This window comes from Lepidochelys kempii, chromosome 2, assembly GCF_965140265.1.
Source record: "Lepidochelys kempii isolate rLepKem1 chromosome 2, rLepKem1.hap2, whole genome shotgun sequence".
NCBI classification, from domain to species: Eukaryota; Metazoa; Chordata; order Testudines; family Cheloniidae; genus Lepidochelys; species Lepidochelys kempii.
Window position 1 is genome coordinate 172,379,236 of NC_133257.1, and position 23,504 is coordinate 172,402,739.

General features: G+C 39.2%; 1 protein-coding gene across 1 annotated transcript in view; it reads right to left on the reverse strand.

The window, feature by feature from the left end:
- CUL1 (cullin 1) overlaps positions 1 to 23,504 on the reverse strand; it is an 84,584-nt gene that overhangs the window by 36,223 nt on the left and 24,857 nt on the right. Inside the window, exons 3-6 of the mRNA XM_073332777.1 lie at positions 6,444 to 6,618; positions 5,380 to 5,547; positions 2,717 to 2,767; positions 2,046 to 2,136 (exon numbers count right to left, since the gene is read on the reverse strand). Of these exons, the coding sequence (XP_073188878.1) occupies positions 2,046 to 2,136; positions 2,717 to 2,767; positions 5,380 to 5,547; positions 6,444 to 6,618 (485 nt within the window). The remainder of the gene's footprint in view (positions 1 to 2,045; positions 2,137 to 2,716; positions 2,768 to 5,379; positions 5,548 to 6,443; positions 6,619 to 23,504) is intronic.

Consider the following 23,504-nt stretch of genomic DNA (forward strand, 5'->3'; position numbering starts at 1 on the left):
TAAATGAAAATATGCATCTTTCATGTTGAGAGCTGCGAACCATGTTTCCTCTAACAAGGGATATCACGTAGAACTTTAGTTTTTGAATTAATCTGTTCAGCTGTCCCAGACTGAGAACTAGCCTCCATCTCCCATTTTTCTTGGGAATCAAATAGTAAGGTGAAAAGAATCCCTTCCCTTGATGTTCAGGTGGAACCCTTTCTATGGCTCCCCTGGAGAGAATGGAGTTCTCCTCTTGATGCACAATCTCCCCATGACAGTGGTCCCTGAAAAGGAATCGGGAAGGGGGGGTTGCGGGTTAGAGGTACCAGAAACTCCATCAAATAGCAACCATGAACAATCTCTAATACCATTTGTCTGTAGTCAGGGGATAACTACAATTTTTTTGGCAAATTGAGTACGGCAACCTCTGAAGATCAGTGGAGGGGAATGAGTGGCATCAATAAAGGGACACAGGTCCTGACAGCCCCATCAAGAGAAACTCTTCGCTTGGAAAGCTGGATCCCTTATCTCCAACGGTACTTATGTTACCAATGGTTATGCCCCAAGGCTGGCAGGTGGGATGGAAGAACAACTTTGCCTTGTTCGGATAATGTCTTCCTCTGGTGTAACAGCATCCCGGATTAGAGATGGTCCTCAATAGGAGGGGTGAATGCAGATAGGAAAAAGCAAACATGTCTTCCAGGGAGACCCAGGTCTCTGATAACCCTTCGGTACAAGGAGTCTCCATTGGCAGAGCTGTCTGAACTGGAACTTGCTTCATCACCATGGTGGTCGGGCGTCCTTTGGGGCCATGTCACTCCTGATACTGCATCAGCTCTAGAAATGGATGGCATCACCAGGAGCCGTTTATCCTGAGCCTTCACAATCAGAGCCAAATGTTAGAGCTGTTGGATCTGTACCCTTGTGTACCGCTTTCTCCTGCAGAGATGATTTATTTGGGACTAAAGCCTAAGTGCCTGTACTTGCTAGCTCTCCCATCTTTGATGGGGTGGTTTTAAACAAAGATGGCTTGTCCTTAAGTCTATGAGAGTGCCCTTGGTTCTCATGTGAAGCCTTCTGCTTAGGCTTAAGTCTTAGCCTATGTTGCCAACCTCGTGCTCAGAGGGCACTGCCCACCTGGTGAGACTGATGTATGGGGGTTGATGGTGGTCCCAAGTCTGGATCTGATTAGAGCTTCATTGACTTCTACGTGAGATGTTTTCTGTAGTCTTAGTTCCCAACCTTCACAAGTTCTGCGGCAAAAAGAGCAGCAGTTGCTGCATTTGGCAGAAACATGAGCCTCACCCACGCAGTACAGGCAGTATTGATGATCACTTCTCTGAAGAGGAGCAAGGGCAAGAAACACAATTTCTGAACTCTGGGATTCTGGGCATAATCCCAAACTTCTCAGGAGGAAAAATATCCCGTGTGGAAGAAAATGGGGGAAAAACAACACTAACTCTGCTATGTAGACTATGCCTTGAAGACTACTCAAACTAAGTATATACAATATCTTACAGTAATGACAGTAAAAAAAGGAGTGAGGATAAGGAAGATTCTGACTCAGACCATGAAGCGGTAAGAAGGAATTGAAGAGGTGTCACCACGCACTACCTTTTATGCCCTCGGTTCGGACTACAACAAGAGCTACAGCACATGGGCAGGTCAAGGGACACTGCTTACAAAAAATTCCAGACTGAAACACGTTTCGCATGCATATCCCAAGAGTGGAATACATAGGGACCATCCCTCGAAGAAGAACATCTACTACAGGCTTAGAGTTTGATTATTTCTAGCTATGAATTTTTGCCTCTCAAAACAGAAAAGGTTGCATTATTAATTGGGATGGAGTTATTTTGTTTTAGAGGCATACATGATCTGTCACTTCCCCCCCATTCTCAGACAGAATAAAGTTAAAAATTTTACATGGCAAATTACACTACTAAAAGTTTATTCTACTGCAAAAATCTTTCTTAATCAGCTATGGTAAAAATGTTGCTTCAGGGCTCTGGTGGGAGATTTTCCAAGCAGCTACAAGTAAATCTTACAGAAAATTCATTTACCATAGGATTGTACGACTCCACTGATCAGCCTGGTGTTGATGGTTTCACCATTTCTTTCCTTTTCTATCAGTTTCAACACAGCATTTGTTACCTTTGAAATACAAATTAAAAATGAGTCAACATACATTAAAACCAACTACTTGGTCAATAAATACAGTAATCAATCAGGCATGTACTTCCACGCTCAAGACAATCCAAACACCTGAAAAAGAAATAAAGCAATGTGCTAATCTTAACACCAAACAGAATTCCCACAAACATCACTGAAAGTTGTGCACGTCAGTAACTTACAATTCAATATTCTAGCTAACGAACTGCAAAGAAATATAAAAGCATCTGTTTGTGCCTTTAACTATTTCTCTATAATATATAAGCAACCTCTAAACTTCGGTTTAATAAATTCTGCTTGTTTACATTTGAAATATACACTAGAACCTTGCCAATCCATGCTTTGCTAAACCATACGTCTGTAACAGTCACACAAAATTAGCAGCCTCTCCCCATCCCTCATATGTAACAGATGTTGCACCTGATGTCCCCTATTACTAAAAAATCATTAAAGGAGAAGCAGAAGGCTTTTTTCTTCCCTTTTGCAGTTCACCTTGGAATAGTTACTTGTGACATTTCAATACTAACCTTGTGAAATAATGCAGTATTCATAAAATATGTACCTGCTTATTTAACGGCCTGAACAAACAGTCCCTCCAGGTCACCAAGGCAAGCTAAGATTGGGGAAGGGAGAAGAAAAGAGGAAAGGCTTATATATACACAGGATAATCCTTTATGGAAAACTGAAATATTGTATTATGCTAAATAGTTATAATTTATTTTTAAGAAGCTTTTTGTTATGGCAGTCAAGTCTCAGTTAGCTAAGCTATCTCAGGGAAAACTTACATGTTTTATAACTATCCCCACACTCTAAATGATCAGATAACAGTATTTTTGAACCCCCGTCTTCCTCATCCCCCAGACAGGAATAGGGCTGTCCAGCACGTACCTGAATACTACTCTACTTTTAATAAAAAAATATTTTAAAATGGGATTTTTCTGATGTAGGGACTTTGAATTTGAATGGTCAGAGAAGGACCAGCTGGAAGATGAACACTCAGTAAAGACGCCCTCCTAAATTGTTTTTATCGTCCCACCCAATGCAGAGTTATTTTCATAATGCAATAAAATATGTACTAAGCAGAAACTAAAAGATTCCTTCAACATATAACAATCTACACTCACAAATGAGTATAACAGAGTTCAAATGAGGGGGAGAATATCATCACTGTTAGACATGACAGTTTAGACTGGTTTTCAGAAGTAATACAGAGGAAAGATAGGGTGCCTGGGGCATATTTATTGAGACGTTGTTTCAAATACAAGGAGTAAAATGGAAGAGGATTTGTAGCCTGTGCCCTAACAGCATCCCAATGAAAGAGAGCATAGGGCTAATTAGCATCTGGTAATGAGTTTCAGCTGACCTGATCAGTTTATCGTACCCCAACTCACTAATGACATAACCTGTATATAGAAGGTATTATGTAAGATATCAATAGAAAGCTAATAACACGGTGATCACTAATATTATTGCATGGCGTATGTATGGAGGACAATTTCAAAGTTACAAACATACTGGAGCTTATGTTATCAAAGAGTGAGGCAGGGCTGAAGTTACCCCAACCTAGACAAAGGAATTCAGTTCTACCACTTTGAAGGTTTTTCCAAGGTACATTAGCTACATTAAGAGAAAATGTGAATGCAATTTACACAGAAAGTAAACAGGAACATCAAGCCAACAAGGGGAGGATATATCCACTCAGCATCACAGCAGGGGTAGGAAATTTCAGGAACAGATCAATTTTCATTTTAGCAAACACCAAAGGGGGAAGAAACAAGCATGAAACCTTCCTTTACCACGAGATTCCACGTCCCCTTCCTCACAGCTTGAATAAAAAAACCAAAAAACCAATTACTTGGGGCGGGGAGGGGGAGCCTTCAGAAGAGTCCATTTCAAAGATGCACTAGACTATAAAAGAGAGGGGCAAAGAACCCCAAGTTATGTTTCACCTAAGACAACAAAGGAACCAAGCACTCTGGGGAAATACTGACCAGAGGGGTGGTCAGCCATCTTACAGGAAGATGGCTTGTTAAGGAAACTATCATGAACAAAGGCTGTAGCTTGGTTTTGTTAAATCTTAGCCCCGGAAAGTGTTTTTCCACTGTCATTTTCTTGTAACCATTTCTAGCTCTATCCTTTTTACTTGACTTACTTAGAATTCACTCTCCTTTTGTTAATAAACTTGTTTTACTTTAATCTAAATCAACCCAGTGCTGTGTTTCATTTAAATTGAATGTTAACTCTAGTTAATGTGGCAAGCTGCTGGGTACTGTATATTTAAAGGAACAAAAGAACCTTAATATCTCTCTGAATGATCTAGGAGAGGGCTGGATAGTGCAGAGCACATAATTTTGGGAAATTTGGGACTGGGGTTTTAGGGTCATCTTGCCAGGTGTAACCAAGGCTGGTGGAGGCCAGAACGTGGCAGTGGTATAACAAGAAAGCTACTGGAATCAGAGTTGCTGACTCTGAGTTCCTTAACACAGACACTCAATGCATGCTTGTATTTTGGCTGGAAGCATCCAGAAAATGGAGCTACAGCAGCACAGCATTTTGAGGCACTCAGGGTTACAGAGCAAGAAGTGACAACCCCTCAATAGCCTGGATTGCTCCCCAGAACATGGCATAGCCAGAAGTCAGAAGAAAACAGAGTCAGGAAAAAGGTTTAGATGGAATACAGCCCATTAGACAGGGAAATAAAAGAAGAGCTGATCAGGAGGCTGTCATGAATAGTTTTCAAAGTGAAAAAATCTTCAATTTTTGTGGAAGATGAAAAGCCAGTGAAAGGGGAGAAGAGGAAAATATGACTAAAATAGCTTTAGATGATGTTAATATGCTGCTGCAAAAATTTTGTATGAAAGAGGTATGTCCAGAAAAAACAAAATTACCAACAAAACTGATGACTGTCCCCAACAGAACACAGAACAACATTCTGGAGGCAGGAAGAGCAAGGAAGGAAACTTTGGAGGTTATATAAAATACTATGATTTAGCTTGTCTAAACATGGAGAAGGAAAAAGGTATATAAGCTTGCAAATCTGTCAAATACTGGTGAGCCTCATACAAATAGTGAGTTTTAAAGAGGGATTTGTGGGAAGAGAAAGCAGATGCCTGGTGCAGTAGGCTAGTAACACAGTAGGGATATATTTATATTTCCATCAGAATGTTTTAATTAAAAGTTAAAACCAATAAAATACTTGAAGAGAAAGCTCTTTAAAATGCTTACTGAGTAGATTTCGTATATTCCCTTACGACCTTCATCACACTCACGACGAACCCAATGTCGATTGAGGTAGGCACAAATTCCATTCAGCACTTTGCTTGAAAACCTATAATCTTCCCATTGTTGAGTGTAAAATTTCAGCACACTCTCATCCATCAAGTCTTCACCATCCTGAAACAGAGAAAGTCCACCAATACTGTAGACTGCTTATTTTTTAATATACAATATAATGCTATGTAGAGATAAAAGTAATCGTCTACTGTAAACCGAAATCCATGACATACAACATATGCTGCTGCTTCCAGTAAGAACTCTACTACAGAAACAGGTATGGCTGCACGTAGGAAAAAGTATTACTAAATCCATTCTTACCTTGATAGTGGCCTGGTAAACTGTTAGCGTTATGGGTTAGATACCTAGAAAAAATGCTTGATCCCACTCTATTCTACAGCCTCCACAATTACTACCTGCAGACCTGCAACAGTGGTAAAGGCCATGCGCTAAATTTCTAAGTATAACTGCTACCCAAGCGTCAAGAGTGAATACTGTCTCTCTCTCCTTGGTACCCCTGCACATAGCAGCAGTTAAAGCTGCTATCTTGGTAGAGATAAGGCATCACACCTGGCTCTTACATCCCAGACTTCAGTGCTGAAGTAAGAAAAATGTTACAGGATACAGGAGATACTAAAATATCTTTCCCAACTAGACCAACAAGCTGTCCTTTTTCTTTTTGCAGAAGGGTTAATATTGAGGTTAGCTATTAGCTAAACAAAATTGAGCTCCACTCACAGCAAATTAAAGAGTTACATAGGATAGCTTGCGAGCATCACCCAATGGTGCGAGAAGTTTTGTGTTTATTTCACAGTGATTGACTTGTGTACAAGGTAAAAAGTCAAAGCTTAATGAAACAATTAAGATGTTAAATTTCATGATTTTCTACAAATTTGATCACTCGACAATTTTACTTGCAATGGCTTCAAATATTTTTAGTTTTACTGTACTATTTTGACTCCAGTTCACATGAGTTTCATGTAATTATTCATTGAGTTGACATGATGCCGCCTTACCTTAAGGAGATTTGTCAAGTAGTTCTTCAGAAATTCTTTAAGTCGTTTGTACAGTTCTAAGCCAACGAACTGAGCTCCTCCAGGTGTCTGGCCTTTTTTAGATTTAGAAGGAGGTACTCCAGCTCCTCGTGCTTGATTAGACTGGTGTACACTAGTACAGTAGTTATAAACATGACTGATAGAAAAGTTAAGGAATATACATATATATGTGTATGACACATATTCTATGCAAATTCTAGGAGTTCCATCTGAACCCATCTCAAAGAGTTTATAAACAATCATTTAGCCCTCCTGAGAGGATTATCTGTGGTGTCAGTAAGTAGTATCCCCATGTTACAAACGGGAAAGGTGAAGGAAAGACAGATTAAGTTATTTGTCCAAAGCATCTCGGTCTGTAGTGGAACTGAAAACTGAACAACGTATTTCTGACAGAATTAATGTAGTAACAATTCTCAAAAGGTCAAAAGTTATCCTGGCAATTGTTTTCTTGTTAATTTAGTTTCTGTTCCCAGCAAAATAATCTAAGAAAACAATATCAAGAGAAGAAACATCATGAAATACATTTAGAGGGTGATCTATCAGGAAAAGTGACCACACGCTTACATAACGAAATCTTGCAAGGCTAATCTGACTGCCTTCACTTTTTGCTAGAATTAGAATGTTGCCATTTTGAAAGAAAACTGTCTAAAAGATTGAACAAAAGGTAATAATCAAATTTATCTAAATGCACAGACGGATCTAGGAGAGTACAGCAGGGACTGATATTAGGAGCAATCTTCGTTAACATCTTTATTAATAAGCTGGAAGATGAAGTAAGCCACAGCAATTTGCTGATAAAGGTGAAAATGATGCACAAGGCCTCTGTGCCAGTTAAACTCCATTTAAACTTTAAATGGATGCATAGGCATTGTGCTGGCCTGCTGCACAGAGGTGAATTTCACTTGTTCCTGAACTGGAAGGAATTTAAGCACTAGTCTGAACAGATGAAGAAAGAGACCAGAAACATGGGCTGAAAATAAAATTAGATTAATTCTTGAAGAATGTAAGCTAATACAAGATGAGGAAAAACAAACAAGTGTGTCTGCGCGCACACAGGGGGAAGATGAAACATGGGAGGCAGTTATGCAGAAAGAGACCCGGTATCGCTAATGGACAGCAAAGTACATATTTGTTTGTAATGTGATGTGATTAAATAAAAGGCCAAAGCAATTTTGGGCTACAAACAATCATCAAGTCAAGGAGCAGTGTGGTAATAATTCCTTTATAGCTTTAGTTTGACCAGACATAGAAAACTGCATTCAGTTCTGAATGACATGTTCCCAGGAGAAATTCTAATTCTTAAAACTAATTCTCAGCTTGAATCAAGAAAGTATTTGACACTTCAGCAAACACAAAGGCTCAAGGTCTTTATGATCACCCTTTCTGTTTCCCTCCAGTTTATTTTCTCATTTCTTCTGCATCCCCACTTACATGTTTATTTTAAAAAGTCATCTACTTATACCCCAAGAATACAATCCTCTTCACTTAAATTTTACCCTTTTTGGAAATGTATTCCATGTGTTTATTCCCATGTGTTATCCCCACCTCAGTGCCAAATATTAGGATTTCCTATAAAAATCCTAAAAAATCATTAAAAAACATAAAATATTGGATTAGTGCTAAAGTGATGGCAGCTTCAGGACACTATCAGTTCATGAAGGTATAAGATCAGAACTACTGTCTTTTGTAGAAAAGATTAAGCTGCTCTTCAACCTAGTTTATCCAAAAGTTCTGGAATCTGTCATTACTTGTACTGATCTGAAACTCAATTCAAGGATCTCTATGTAAGATGTGATGAATAGTACTATCGGCAATATAACAATGCCATTGTCTTCCAGTTACACAGAACACTTGTATATTGTATTCAACGTTCATTCTTTAGTAACGTTAACTGTCAGCTGAATGCTATATAGTCATCTTTCCAAGTAAGCCTGGTATAGAATCCTCCCCCAGTGACGCTTTAGTCATACAAGTTATTGGGCTCATAACAGGGATAAATGGGTAAACTTTAATGGTCTGTGATTTACAAGAGGTCAGACTGGATGATCTAGTGGTCCCTTCTGATCTTAAGCTCTAGAATCCACTTAGATTATATTCTTAAACTTGGCTTCTATAGAGATCATTGTATGAGAGAGTTAATGCAGATTAGTACAGTTAATCTCTTTCCTTCTCTAAGAAATCACATTCTTACTTAAATTCTCATTATTTAGTATGCTACCAATCACTCATTATTATGTTGCAATTAGCTGTAAATAAGTTTCATTTTCCATAATAAAGTACTTTGAGTTCATGGGACACGAATAAAATGTATTTTATTAGTTTATGGCATTCAGGAGAACAGAGACAGATCACAGTTGGCTTTTCCTTTTCACCTTTGTATAGAGCATGGTATCACTGTAATTTACAATAGGTCCAATGGAATTGTAACTTTTAATGGTAGATTGTGTTCACACTAGCCATCCTGTTTTGGTTGAACCATGTCTATTTAACATTTCCTCCAGCAACTGCAGTAACTGGCATACGGTCCCCATAGCTGGAGTCTGAGAGATGCAATGTAGTTGGGAGAAGTGCTGTACTACAACATTTAAAATGTGTGCATCGTCAACTGAGTATTTCCCTACCAGATAATTTTCTTGTAGAGATCCCAATCTCTACCTGGCTACAATTCCTTTGGTCAACAAACAGAGAGAGCACACACATCTTATTCACTTCTGGATATAAAAATAGCAGTATATGTTCTGCTGACTAATCAAAAGACGTTCTATGGTAAGATATTAACTAGAGATTTCTGTAATTTGAAATATATAAAAATTTATATTTGATGCTAATTTGAAGAGGGGGGAGTCTGGACTGGCATAGAGAATCTCAACGGAAGAGAAAAAAGGGATCAGGTATGGCACACTTATTTTTAACCCCCTACATGCTAGTCAAGATTCTTAGGTCCTCGCAAAACAGCATTCCATTTGCCATAGTATGAGCACCTCATAACAGCCTGCAGAGGCTCCTTTTGAACACTGCATTCACTGAAACTTGGACGTCAACCCTGTGATGCTGGGAAAGGTGTAGGTTATGTGCAAGTAGCAACTTCATAGATCACCAGCAAATACATCTGCTTCTGCTGTCCTCAGAAAGGCCAGCTCTCTCATTCAGTAGACCCTGAATGCTTCCTAAAACTTCTTTCCCACTATGAAATAAGCTTCTCTAATGGAGTTGTTTTATTCGATTAGACAAGGCTAACTAGGCTGCTGTTATCCATTTCTTATGCCCTCTCCCCTGCCAAACATTAAGTTCTTCTAAGATGCTGAACTTCCTTCACTATTTGTATTTGGGTTAGGACTAAAAAAAAAAAGACAGGGTTATGCCGTGATTCTCGTGAAAAGGCAGGCAACCATTAGTAAGAAGTGTGGCACTGTTTTGACCACAGCGTTGCCTGGATAAAACGAGGTAGGAGGTACTCCAAGATAGGGCATGATGTTCTCCAATTGGCATAGCCAAACTTATGGCAAGCAAAAAGACTCTGAGGGATAAATGTAATGGTGATGTCCCTCCAGATAGCTTGAACAGTGATTTGGTAAGGGCATTCTGATTCAAATTTACTTTAATGATAAAATGGGTGGTTTGAGCACAGGCCTGTTTGTCCAATTTAGCAAACATCTCAATATGGCTGGAGATTTCCCCAAAGTTGTATGGTCTACATCACGATCGACTGGTTGATCCTGGAGCCTCGGCAAGTTGATCGCGATCTCCGGGCCACTAAAAGTCTGGCGGCACAGGGGCTCAGGCAGGCTGCCTGCCTACCATGGCCCCCATGCTGCTCCCAGAAGCGGCTGCCTGCTGGCACGTCTCTGTGGCCTCTGGGGGAAGAGGGGAATGAGGTGGCTCCACGTGCTCCCCTCCCGCCCCCCCAGCACCATCCCCACAGCTCCCATTGGCCGGTTCCCGGACAAAGGGAGCTGCGGGGACAGTGCTTGCAGGTGCAGGCAGTACATGGAGACCTGCTGCACCCACTTCCTCCCCAGGGGCCACAGAGATGTGCCAGCAGCCAGCCGCTTCCAGGAGCGGCGTGCGGCCACAGCAGGCAGGCAGCCTGAGCTCCTCTGCGCCGCCGACCGGAAGCCACCTCCCGTTCGGAGCCTGCACTTCACACCCCCTCCTGAATCCCCACCCCAGAGCTCCCTCCCAGACCCTGCACACACCCCACCTGCCTGCCCCAGAGCCCACACCCGTTACCCCCTCCTGTACCCCAATCCCCTGCACCAGCCCGGAGCCCCCTCCTGCACCAAACTCCCTCCCAGAGCCCACACCTCTCACCCTCTCCTGCACCCCAACACTCTGCACCAGCCTGGGGCCCCCTCTTGCACCCAAACTCCCTCCCAGAGCTTGCACCCCACACTCCTGCACCCCAACCTCCTGCCCCAGCCTGGTAAAAGTGAGTGAGGGTGGAGAACGAGGGACGGGGAGGAGGGGGGAGTGGAGTGAGCAGGTGGTCCTCAGGGAAGGGGCAAGATAGATCCTGAATTGATCTTAAGTTCAAAAAGTGATCTTTTGCATAAAAAGGTTGGAGACCACTGGTCTACATCGTTCTAAAAGGCTGCAACTGCAGCAGTTAACTTTCAATGAACTGGCACTCATTCCTATGCCCCAACCATTCAGCAAAAATTCCACGATATTCAGAATTCAATACAGCATAGCATCAAACCTCTATTTTCACATTACTTAGTGAATACCTTCCAAACTCTTGCATACTAAATCCAAATAAATGTATTCTTTGAATTAATCAAGGTTGAAATGACCTTATCAAAAAAGGCCTCTCTCGACTCAACTTGCCCTATCAAGAGCCACGCTGTAAGCCTGAAGTGAACGGACAGTACTTCTGTCACTGGAGATGGAATGGAGGCTTCACTAGGTCCAGGAAGCCAGGGTACTCACAGCCAGTCTGGTGAGTTCAGAATGAAGTTTCCTGTGGGCATGGCTTTCTTTTGGAGAACTTCCTCACCAGGGGCGTCAATTTAGAAAAATGGGGAGGTGGTGGCTGGAGAGGAGTGGTACAGGTTTGTCAGCAAGTTGTACCAGCATGTAGATTATTATATGTGATTATTTTATTTCCTGAAAAGTGGGAAGTACAAGGTGGCAAAGAGTGGAAGACACAATAGAGCATACAGACCTATGAAAAGTCAGGGGAAGCGGGGGAACTGCCCTCCCTGCCCCATAGCAACTGATAAGAACTTAAGAACGGCCATACTGGGTCAGACCAAAGGTCCATCTAGCCCAATATCCTGTCTTCCAACAGTGGTCAATGCCCCAGAGGGAATGAACAGAACGGGTAATCATCAAGTGATCCATCCCATTGCCCATCCCCAGCTTCTGGCAAACAGAGGCTAGGGATACCATCTGTGTCCATCCTGGCTAATAGCCACTATTAGCTATAAGGACTATAAGGACTATAAGTCCTATCCTCCATGGACTTATCTAGTTCTTTTTTGAATCCTGTTATAGTCTTGGCCTTCACAACATCCTCTGGCAAGGAGTTCCACAGGCTGACTGTACGTTGTGTGAAAAATGATGCTCTTGTTGCCCACTATGGGCCAGAACGAGAACACATATAGCAGTTTAAAGTTCCACTCAAGTAACAGAACATCTATTTCCCAAGAGACTTGATCCTTGAATGGGCTGAAATAACCCTCTGTCTTCCTATTGATCTTGATGATAATCTGCAGTTCCCCAACTCTAGCGTACTGCAGACATCTTGTGATTGAGCTCCCGCGACCCTGGACGAAGTGGTGTTCAACCCAGGACAAACAGCCACATGTGGGAGTTTGTCCATTTACTTCCTGTGATTTTGCCAATGGAGAGCCGATTGAGTTTTGCCTTCATTTTGAGGTGGCCAATTAACCATCATTTCTCTGTGGTCCCTTTGCTCTAAGTCATCCCAATAGGTTCATTTTTGTATTCAGAACTGACCACTGGAGGTTCTCCCCACCAGTTCCTGTGATCCAGCCTCCACCATAGGGCCAGCAGCTGGAGAATCATCATTACAGTCCTTTGATACCAATTCCACATTGAAACAGCAATTTTTTCTGCTCTTATTGGTAAACTAGGCCCCCAAGGACCACCTCCAAGCTCACTGCTATGGATAAACACCTTTCAGCAGTCCTATTCTCAGGTCACAGAAGGACTAATCCCAACACTGTAAGCCTGCCCTGTGTTGACTCTGCTGTGTTCACTATCCAGCTAAGCTTCCAGGCAGACCAAGTGTTGAGAGAGATAGGAAGATCTTTTCTTTGCTAATGATCCAACTCCCTGTTCTCCAAGAAGGAGCATAACCTGTTGATGGCCACCAATCATCTAAGTAGGGGTGCATTCATAGTCCTTTCTTGAGGTCTCAAAGGACCTCAAGCACTATTATAGCATTGACGAGTATTCTTGGCAAATTACCACTAAATTTTGTTATTTTTGCAAACAGAATGGAAGCAAGACTCCAGCTATGGGGACCATATGCCTGTTACTGCAGTTGCTCACACACACAAACCAACTAGCGTCATTTATTTACTTGCATGAAAGTGTGCAAATGACAAAGACATTCTAGCCAAAAATAAGGACAGTCATACAACAAATCTCAAGCATGCACATAATGAAAGTATTCTACATAGTCAAATTTTGATATTCTTCCAGCTTGATTTATATAAATCAAACCATGAATTACAGCATTTATTCCTGTTGTGTGGTCCATCAGAAAGTATTTCTGAACATAAAATGACCTTCCGTATGTTCTACATGTAAAAATAATACTGCTCTCATGCTGATGATGTTTACACTCTGTGTCCCCAAATGCTATAGCCAGCCACTGACAGGAAGACTGATGTATTCAAAACAAAACCTGAAATGCTGCATGTGTAATCAATCTGTAATCCTGAAACAAAGTACATCACACACAGTCCAAAAATCACAAGGAGAGTTCTATAAAAAGAATTCTTGCCCTAGAGAAAGTAAAACCTAGTTTCATAACAGCAGCATACTTCAGAAGTCATGTGTGTATCCAAATGGCTATTAGGAAATATCAAAATCTCTCACTGGAATGTTTTTGCAACTTTGTATAGTCATTTACAAATCAAGTTGAGGGGACATATAATTACTCAGAGGGTATTCTGTCCCAATATGCATAGGAGTGTAGTCTTACTTCTTTCCCAAGTGAATTGTCCAGCTAGTAAACATCAAGACCTGATCCAATAATGTGATGAGTATCTTCTAAGAGGCGCTGCCCTCAATTTCTATTACTTTCAAAGCAGATACAGCACTTTGCAGAATTAGGACCTAATGTAAATTATTTCTAAACTGATCCTGCTATTCAGAGAGATACTAACTTTAAACCTGAGGCAAAAAAAAAAAAAAAAAAGTATGGGGGAAAGTGAAGCCACAATGAAGCCTCCTGCTGCTATTCATGGGTGTAAGATTCAAGAGACAAATCTCTCTCACAGCTTTCCTTCCCTTTCTTGTAAATTGTGATACACAATCACCAGAACTGGCCAATAATTAGGTTATAATTCAACTTCAACATTTGCATCTTAAAAGTTGCTGGTCTCTTTCCAGTGCTTACAAAAAAAAATCTTGACTACTCATCTAAAGCTCAACTGTGCAGAACACAGAGGGGTCTCAGGGGCCAGCCATAGTATGTGGAACAAACGCTCACAGGAATCTCACCACCTACTGCTCAAGTGCAAGCACACTTCTTCAACCCTGCCTTCTCCAATATAAACACATAGCAGCATGTGCATATTAAAAAACCTACCCCAACCCCCCCACACATACTATTCTCCCCCTGGAGAGAGTAAGAACAAGCCACATGTGATGTTAGTCATGTCACTTAACGTACTACTGGAAGGCACTCAGATACTACACAAATGACGGCAGCATAAAAACTTACATAAAATCAAAAATTAATTGCATGTTCTTATAATGATACTGACTATTTAAGAAGTTGCCTTGAGAGGCATAACCAGATTATATGGGAAGGTTCTTCAAAATTAAGTAGAGAAGAACCTCAGAGTTATGAATGCTATGAGAATGGAAGTTGTTCGTAACTCTGAACAAAACGTCATGGCTGTTCTTTCAAAAGTTTACACCTGAACACTTAATATAGCTTTGAAACTTTACAGCGTAGAAGAAAAACACTGTTTTCCCTTTATTTTTTTAGTAGTTTACATTCAACACAACACCGTACTTGCTTTTTTGGGCGGGTGGGAGGGGGTGTCTCTGCTGCTGCCTAATTGCGTGCTTCTGGTTCCAACTGAGGTATGTGGTTGACTGGTCAGTTTGTAACTCTGGTGTTCGCAACTCTGAGGATTTACTATAGTATGCTACAAGGATAACAACAACAACAACTTTCTAAATATGGTTTTTCTGTTCATTACTTATAATCTCCCTTATATATGCGGATTCTGGGCATCAACTTTGCTACTTCCTATGATCCAGCAAGCTGGGTTAATCTCTTTACCATGCTGAACTGGCCCACAGGAATAACTCAAGTTAGTTTTCACTTATGTGTTTACTGTCAATATTTCACTCAGGGAAATGATAAGCATAAAATAACTGAGGAAAAGTACACAAACCACTTCACTTTAAAAGAAACGACTTGGGGAGTTACAGAAATAGAGTAATTTGCATTGTGTTAAGTGAAGGGCTGCATGGAATATTTTTACCATAATTTTTCTGACAAAAAATGCAGATGTGGGTAAATTTTAACATTTTGTAAATTTGTGTTGAATTCACAGAATTGATTTAATTGGAAAAGAGCCTTAAATTAAAAGAAAAAGTTTTGACACTTTTCAAAATAAAAGTTTGACTTTAAATTTTTCACTTTTTCATTTCTAAAATGTTTTTTCAATTATTTTGAATGTTATTTTATTTTTAAAAAATTAACATAAAAGCTCAAAATCCAAACAATGTTTTTATACTTTTCAATTTGCTAGAAAGTTTTAAAAAATATTTTCAGCTTAACCCAAAACAAGTTTTCTTCCATGATTTTTCAGAACTGCCAGCAAATCAAACACAGCTCTAGTTAAATGGCTTTCCAAAAAAAAATGTAGCTTATTGCATTTAATACAACACAGAATATTAGAGAAAAACTGTTGAGTAATAGTTTCAGATCAAATAGGACACAAAGATTAAGTTTTACAAAACAACCAAATAAAGCTTTTTCAAAAACTAAGACCGATGGAAACACTTACATGATTTTTCTAACCCTCTCATAAATCAATAGTTGAAGGAATTTGAGAACTTGCCAAATTAATTCACCTTCAGGCAAAGTGTTTACAAGGCTGCAGCACAATTTCAAAACAGTAACATGAGCTGCTAGAAAAAAAATATTATTTCAGTCTGGTATACAACCGCTCTCCACAATTTTCTTTTTTAAAATAGTTCCCATCTACACTATATCTGGATAGTTTTCCACAAGACTGAAAAAATATTTACCTTTAATCATGTAGAGTATATAAAAGTGTTCAAGGTATATTCCCAGTTTACATGGGAAGAGATGAATCAGTTCGCGAAGGGACTTGTTTAGAGAGTCAGTGGCAGAATTCAGCCATCCCTGACAGCAAACCTTGTGCAGGAGTAACTATACATATGTATATTGGAGAAAGAACACATTTATCTACAACGTGAACTTCAACTGTTTAAATGCAAGTCTGAATTCCGTAAGAAGAAAAGCAAAAGCAGCTACCCTAAATCTACCAAATAAATTCCAGTGGCTCTACTCACAGTATAAATCTCAGATTTCCTTGCAATCCCAAACTGCCCTTTGCATTCAAGGTAATAGACTACAACAAATAAATTATAAACTACACATACATATACATAAAAACATACTAACTTTTAGGTGGGTATATCCACACACTATACAAATTCTATGGTAATAAAATGTTATATCTGGAAGTGTAAACATGCAGAAGTTAGGATACCTTAGTTATGGTTCCCAAAGCAATTTTAACTTGTGAGCTTGTGGAAGTATAATATTTAGTTGCCACGTCCATTTACAAACACACACAGGAGATATAGTAGAGAATATTTCTTACTGTATCTGTAAGGGAGCAAGTTACGATAAGAACTGTAACTCAGATTTCTTTAATCCATGCATTTAAAAGTTTTAGCATCAACACTCAATAGCTGTTTTTGTACTGAATATCCTGTTCCTTTAAAAAAAAAGTGATCAACATGACAGTCAAATGAGAAAAAAAAAAGAGACTGATCATGCACAACGCGCAGTTATTTCACACTGAAGAGATCCAAATGGCAGAGTTACACACCTTGTATAGTCATATCTATATGTCGAAGCCTGTTTATTGAAGTTACTGTACAAGGGGAAATGTGCATTATATATAAATATATATACATCTATACATATATACACGTACATATATGTATTTCATTATCAGATGCAACATTTTCCCCCACACATAAATGTATAGGTTTTATTTCAACTTGAAGGGCTCCTTAAATGCATATGCTGACACACATTCAGAGATGTTGTGAAACATCATATACTGCACACAAACAGCATGGATGATGATGACTAATCGATACTGCACTGATGTCCCCAGTGCGATCCTAAACTACTTGACAGGAAAGTGGAACGCTGCCTTGCAATGGAGCTGAAGGAGAGGCAGACAAATGCTGGGCGTTAAAAACTGCCTTACTGAACCCCTTAGTATACTACCAGTGTGGGTAGGGCACAGTTAGTTCAGTTAATGTGCCAGATATGGGGAGAAGAGATACTTTAAGTTTAAAATGTGCTCCACTTACATTCTACTAGATTGTATGGGAAGTTTGACTTTTGCCAAGAACAGTGGATCCATTATAGAACTGTCTTGTTAACTTCTTCACTAGTATCGTACTTCAGGTTGTTTGCAGACATAAATCTATATTATGTAAACAGTTTAGTATCAATAGCCAAATAAAAAATACGCCTCATTTCTGGAATGACTGGAGAATACAGACAACTAAAGCAGCAAGTGACCCTAAACTTGAAATATTAAGAGACAAAAAACAGAACAAAAAAACCCTCACCAACACAGCACATCACAGAGCAGAAACAGAGGGTGCATGCAGAAACAATCATTGTCTACTTAGCCAACTGCTTTTCAAGACTTTTAAAGTTTGCATTACATAGTGGTCAGAAGTATCCCAGTGGAGGCTTCTGTGCAGCTGTCTTTGGTTAAGATAGAAATGCCTGCAGCCTAAATAGCTAAAGCTAGCCTGAATTTGTATTGCACTTGACCATTTGTTTGGGCAGTCCTCCTACCGATACTGTAGCAAAGCCAATCCCCGCTCCTGTCCTCCCTTCCCCCCTGCAAAAAAACCAAAAACCAAAAAACAAAAACAAACAAAAAAAACCCAAAAAACTTACCATGTTTTTATATTTTAATTTACAAAAAAGTTATTTTAAGTTTATAAACTGTAAATACACTGCATTTAACTGTTATTTTACTTAATGGTAGGTAGATGTGTTTATTTACAGCTGGTATAGTAGGTAAAGCAATTACATTCAACAGAAGAACACTAGATGAGTCTAATTCTGCCCACAGATATGCTAATATTTAGCTCTAACAGAGGTCAAAGGAAGTGATAAAAGAAAAATGATTTCAAGGAGTAAAGCTGAAAATGATTGAACGAAAATTTTAATCACAGTAAAACAAATTTACAAATAAGGAAAGGATTACGCAGTAGATAATGAGGTGTAACAAAACGCGATCTTTAGTAAACCTCCTAAATTTAAATATTAAAATAGAATACCAGGGGAATCCTTGTTAAAAGTAATTTGTGAACTGTTAATCAGAACACTTTAGTGTAACAAACAGCTTTTGGAGTATTGGGCTTATTGGAACAATGTTTATGCAAATTTCAGATCATCCTAAATTTGGACAGCTCCCTTTAACGTATATTTCACACAGAAATTCATTTCATGGAATACTGACTAACCAAATGTTTTGGATGTTCTTATGAGATGGGTAACTTGTTTTTTTGTTTGTGTGTTTTTTAAACTAAACCACATTAGAATTTTTTAAATGCCAGTATCAACAAAAATGGCACTTACCTGATTGAATATTTTATAGATTGTGCACTTCCCATCTCTCCCCATAACAAATGAAAAAGGTTAAAGCAGGCTAAGTGTTCTACATCCATGAGCAGAATTGTTATTTATTACAAATGCATAGCTTTTGTAAGTGCTTAAACAGTACAGATTTTAAAGATATAAAATAGCCAGATTTTATTTTAAAAATTAGAACCATACAATATGATTGCTCTGACTGGTGTAAGAATAAGTGGATTACACAGTTCCTTGAGAATGCTCATCAGACTACGTTTTACAAACGAAGATGGAAATGTGCTGCAGGGAAGTGGAAGATTGTGAGGTTATTCCACAAGATTTATGGCAGAGTATGCAGAAAATTGAAGAATCACTATTTTGAAGAAAAGAAAACCTAGAAATGTTTTTACCCAAAGTAAAATGCACATTTATGGCAGAACTCCAAAAAGAAATGCAATATTTTAAAACGTCTGATATTTCTATTCATCAGTCAATTTACTGACAATCATTCATACTTTCATCCTGTGTTTGGAAAAGACAAAATAGAGAGGTTAGCAAAATAATACTTATTAATACTACTGTATATGTTGTATTAATTATGGCAGTGTATTAGTTCTCTATTATGGAAGTAAACTTGAAAATAGGGCTTGGATGCTTTTGAAAGTTTTACCCATCTGTTTTTTGTTTGGTCACCACTTTAGTCAGGGTCTGGATTAGCAGACATGTTTCCTCAGAGACTATAAATTAGCCGGTAAGAATACTTCCTTTTTGTTGGAAAAGACACTACTGATCTGACACTGAAAGTGACTTAGATAGATCAAGTCAGATAAACAGGGTGGAGAGAATGAACACAAAAAGAGGTTACTCACATTGTGCAGTAACATCAGTTCTGAGCAGCAGTTTTCCCAAAGGGAGGGAGCTTTGGAACCGAGTTCAGAACTGAAGATAGTAGAGCAGTACCCAGACCCGCACTGGCTCTGACGACATAGATTAAAGCATAGCGTTTGGAAAGTGTACATACTGAAGCCCACTTAGCAGCCCTACTTATCTCAGACTCCAATACGTTTAAGCAATGCTGCAGTTTGTGCAATTGTATTTGACCATGACAGCCTGTTAGTTCACAATCAGCAACCTGCAGTTCAGGATGAACAGGACTTCTGTCCAAACAGATCCAGTCTCTTTTGTCCTCGTCATGAGGAACAGACCTGAGAAGTGTTGCCTACCCTGCTCATTTACCACATCCACTACTAGGGAGTTAGGTGGAGCGTCGGAGGAACAAGAAATCAGATTCCTTAGGGGGGATCATCATACTTTTTATCTGCCCTTTTACACATTGGTGGAACAGTAGTAGGTATTTGCCTACTACTGTAGGCATTTGATGTGTAATGCCACCCTAGAGGATTTTGCTGACTGTAGAATATCCAACGGCTTGCATTTTGAATCCCTGACCTTTCTGAGTGGAACTTGAAGAGTGTCAGCTACCCTCTACATGAGATCTTGAAATTGCCAAAAAACTGTCTGTCACAGAAAGTGGAGGACGCATAACTGCATCATCTGGAGATGAGGATGAATGAGTGTTTGAGGGGTAGCCTGGCCTCCTGTTCCTCAAACATCTCCTGCTGTGGGAAGAAGAGGACTGAACAACCCTAGTGTCCCCTTGAGATGGTGGTGGTCTGGAGAACTGCTGTCAGTAAGCAGTCCAGGGATCCCAGTATGGTCACTGAGAGGGGAAAGGTTTGGCATATGGGAGGGAGGATGTATGCAGGGGTGGTTCCACTTTTGATGATGGTTGCTATCTTCCTTCTCTGTGTCCAACACAAAGAGGCACAGGGCACTGTTAGTAGAAAAAAATCCGTGATCAAGAGCTCAAAGAGGCACATGTGCACATGCAGTGGAGCACCCTCAGGGACACTACTCAAAGAGCAATTTTATTTTCCCCTTAATCAGCTGAACACATTATAAACCCAACATAAATCTCTTGTGTTTTTTAAGTACGTGAATACTAGATCACACTGTTGCTGTCTACATGTCCTCTGCCTAGAAGCTGATACCCCAGTCGCTCAGGATGATACTGTTACACTAGAGAGTTAAGGGTACTATTACTCTATATGGCACCCAAACACTCTTCACTACGTAGGTTTTGGTGATACAATTCTGCTATCATTTTGAAACGGCCATCTAAATTTAGACCAATGGTAAAAGGCAGATATTCTAAAAAACTTTAGTTCTTTTTTAAATGAAACAAAAAACCCCACATCTCTGCAGATCGAGCTTGTGCCATTACTTATATCATGGTTGGGGAGCTGGACAAAAAGGGAGCACACATTGGATTTCCTTGATTAATGGAAAAACGAGGCTGTTTCAAGTGTAAATTCTGATGTTCCTTTGACTACTTTGTTCTGATGAACAACGCTGAATTACTTTTCATTTTTGCTGGCAGTGCTGTTGTAGCCACATAGCTCCTAGGATATTAGAGAGACAAGGTGGGTGAAGGAATATCTTTTATTGGATCTACTGCTAGTGAAAGAGAAGCTTTTGGGCTTACACAGAGCTCTTCTTCAGATCTTCTTAGTGGTTCCAAGACTAATGGATCCTAATACCAAGTTATTCACTTGGTATCCTAATACCACATGGATCCTAATACCAAGTAATGATCATTGTGTTAGGGCATGATTGACCAAATGAACAATATGAACATCTGTAATATCCTCAAGTGTAATCCTTTCCTACATAAAGTCTTTCATAGAAGAGGAGGTTTTCTTTAGTGTATTTAAGAGTAATCTGACTGATACTCTACCAAGCACCTTTTAATTTAAAACCACTTCTGATATCTTGTAAAAATTTAAAAAAAAAAAATCTTTCCTTTGAAACATACAGCTTTCCCACAATGCTTATTTGCTCAATGAAATTTAAAACTGTGGGACAGATTGAAGCTGTTCTCAAACCAATTTTATACCAAACCAGTGCTACTGTAGTAATAAACAACTTTATCTCTATTCTACAGTGTGATGTTGCCTTAAAATGGCAAAAAGGTAAGGTAATACAAAAGAGGTTAAAAAGTGAATTGCACTAAGATCTGAATTTAGTGGATCTTACACCTCAGATACCCTCTGAAGGGTAAATTCAGATCTTGCATTTATGAGAATCTCAGATATCTTATCTGATTCTGTTTCATTAACCTGCAGTAACACTAACACACAGTGGGCGCCTAGCATTTCCAGACACCTAGATATAGAACAGAGAAAAGAGTACCCTCAAACTGTATTTTTAAATATATCTGATCTAGTATGACTTACTTTGTACTACTTGTACTCTATTTGCTTTGGAAAAATAAAAAACCTACGAGTAAAATCACACATAGGTCTCTCCAGCATATTGGTTCTCTCCCTTCCACTCAAGTAATAGGTTTATAAAAGAAGGATCTGAAGTCTATATATTTCAAGAGATTTTTAGACACTAGAAACTGAATACAGTTGAATCTCAGGGTTCGCAAAAGTTCTACTGCACATCACTTTCTTAATATTTCTAGCACTCATTTAAATGTTGTAGATTTTTCCTCATTCACCCAACATACAGCCTGCTCCATCTAGATCTGGGGCTAAAAAAAGTTAACCTACTTGCTCTGCTCTCAAAATTCTAAGACCAGATCCTGATGCATCAAGTCCAGAATTCAACACATTCCCAACTATTACTGAAAGAGCACTCTGTAAAACTCCAACAAAGAATACACTGGTTATTTCCACTGATTTGGAATCTGAAGTCACAATTCAGAAGATTATTATGAGTGAACTCTATGAAGGTATATCTGAAGAACATTTGATGTATGTAATTTATCATCCTCCCCTCTTATGAAATCTAGAGAACTGCTTAATTACACAGCCTTCAGTCCATCCATCCTTTATCCCCTAAAACACACACACTCTCTTCAAGTTTTGAAGCTAAGTCCCCATCTGTTCACAACACAGTCCTACAAACAGGACTGCAATTTGACAGATGCACAATTTATGAAACTCCAGTACAGTTTCAAGAATATTTTAAAAAGCTGAATTTAGAGATATCTTGCCCATCTGCTTACCAACCGTTTAAAACTGCCATTTTAATTCATCAAGGAGTGTAACAGTATTAGAATAAAAACTAGGAGAGAACACATTCACTTCCAAATGACATTTTTCTTTATGCTATCTCTAAACTTCATGATAGTCTTTTCTTGTTATGAAGCACCTGCCCTACCGCAGAAATACAAGATTCTTATGAGGGTAAAAAGAGGGAACTGGTCATTGCAAAGCAGAAAGGGCATTTTCCAGACCTTTGTGAAAATTATCTGTGTGCCTCAAGTGTTCACAAGACTCATTTCCTTCTCTTAAAGACCTGAAGATTTCAGAGACATACACCTTCCTGATGTTTTTTGCCTTTCTCCACCATAAAACAACAGCTGACAGAAGAGTCTCTGAGCAGGAACATTTTCCTTGAATGTAACTTCCAAGTATTAGGCCAACATGAACATGAAAACAAGAACACCACACTGTTTTAGAATCCTTCTAAACATTAAAGCAATCACTAGACCAGGAGCTGCTCAAAAATTTCAATTGGTATCTCAGTGGAAGCCAGTAATTCTAGAGAGAAATTCAGAGCTATTTCTTCTTCCAGACTGAAAGCTCTGAAACTGACTCCAGTATTCTGCAGAGAAAGATGCTAACCCTATGGTTGGACAAGGCCTACTGCAAGAGAAAATTGTTCCACTACTTTGAAGTAGATAATTGAACATTACAAAAAAGCCTTGAAGCGAACATGTCAAAGTGAAAAGGCTGGAAAGAAAAAATGTTTTCATTGTACTGATCATTAATGAGGAATGATAATATTTGGTGCACCTTGTAAACATTATCTACTAAAAAAAAAAATCACCTTTAAGTGTCTGCTGTCTTATAAAAATTAAAAGCATT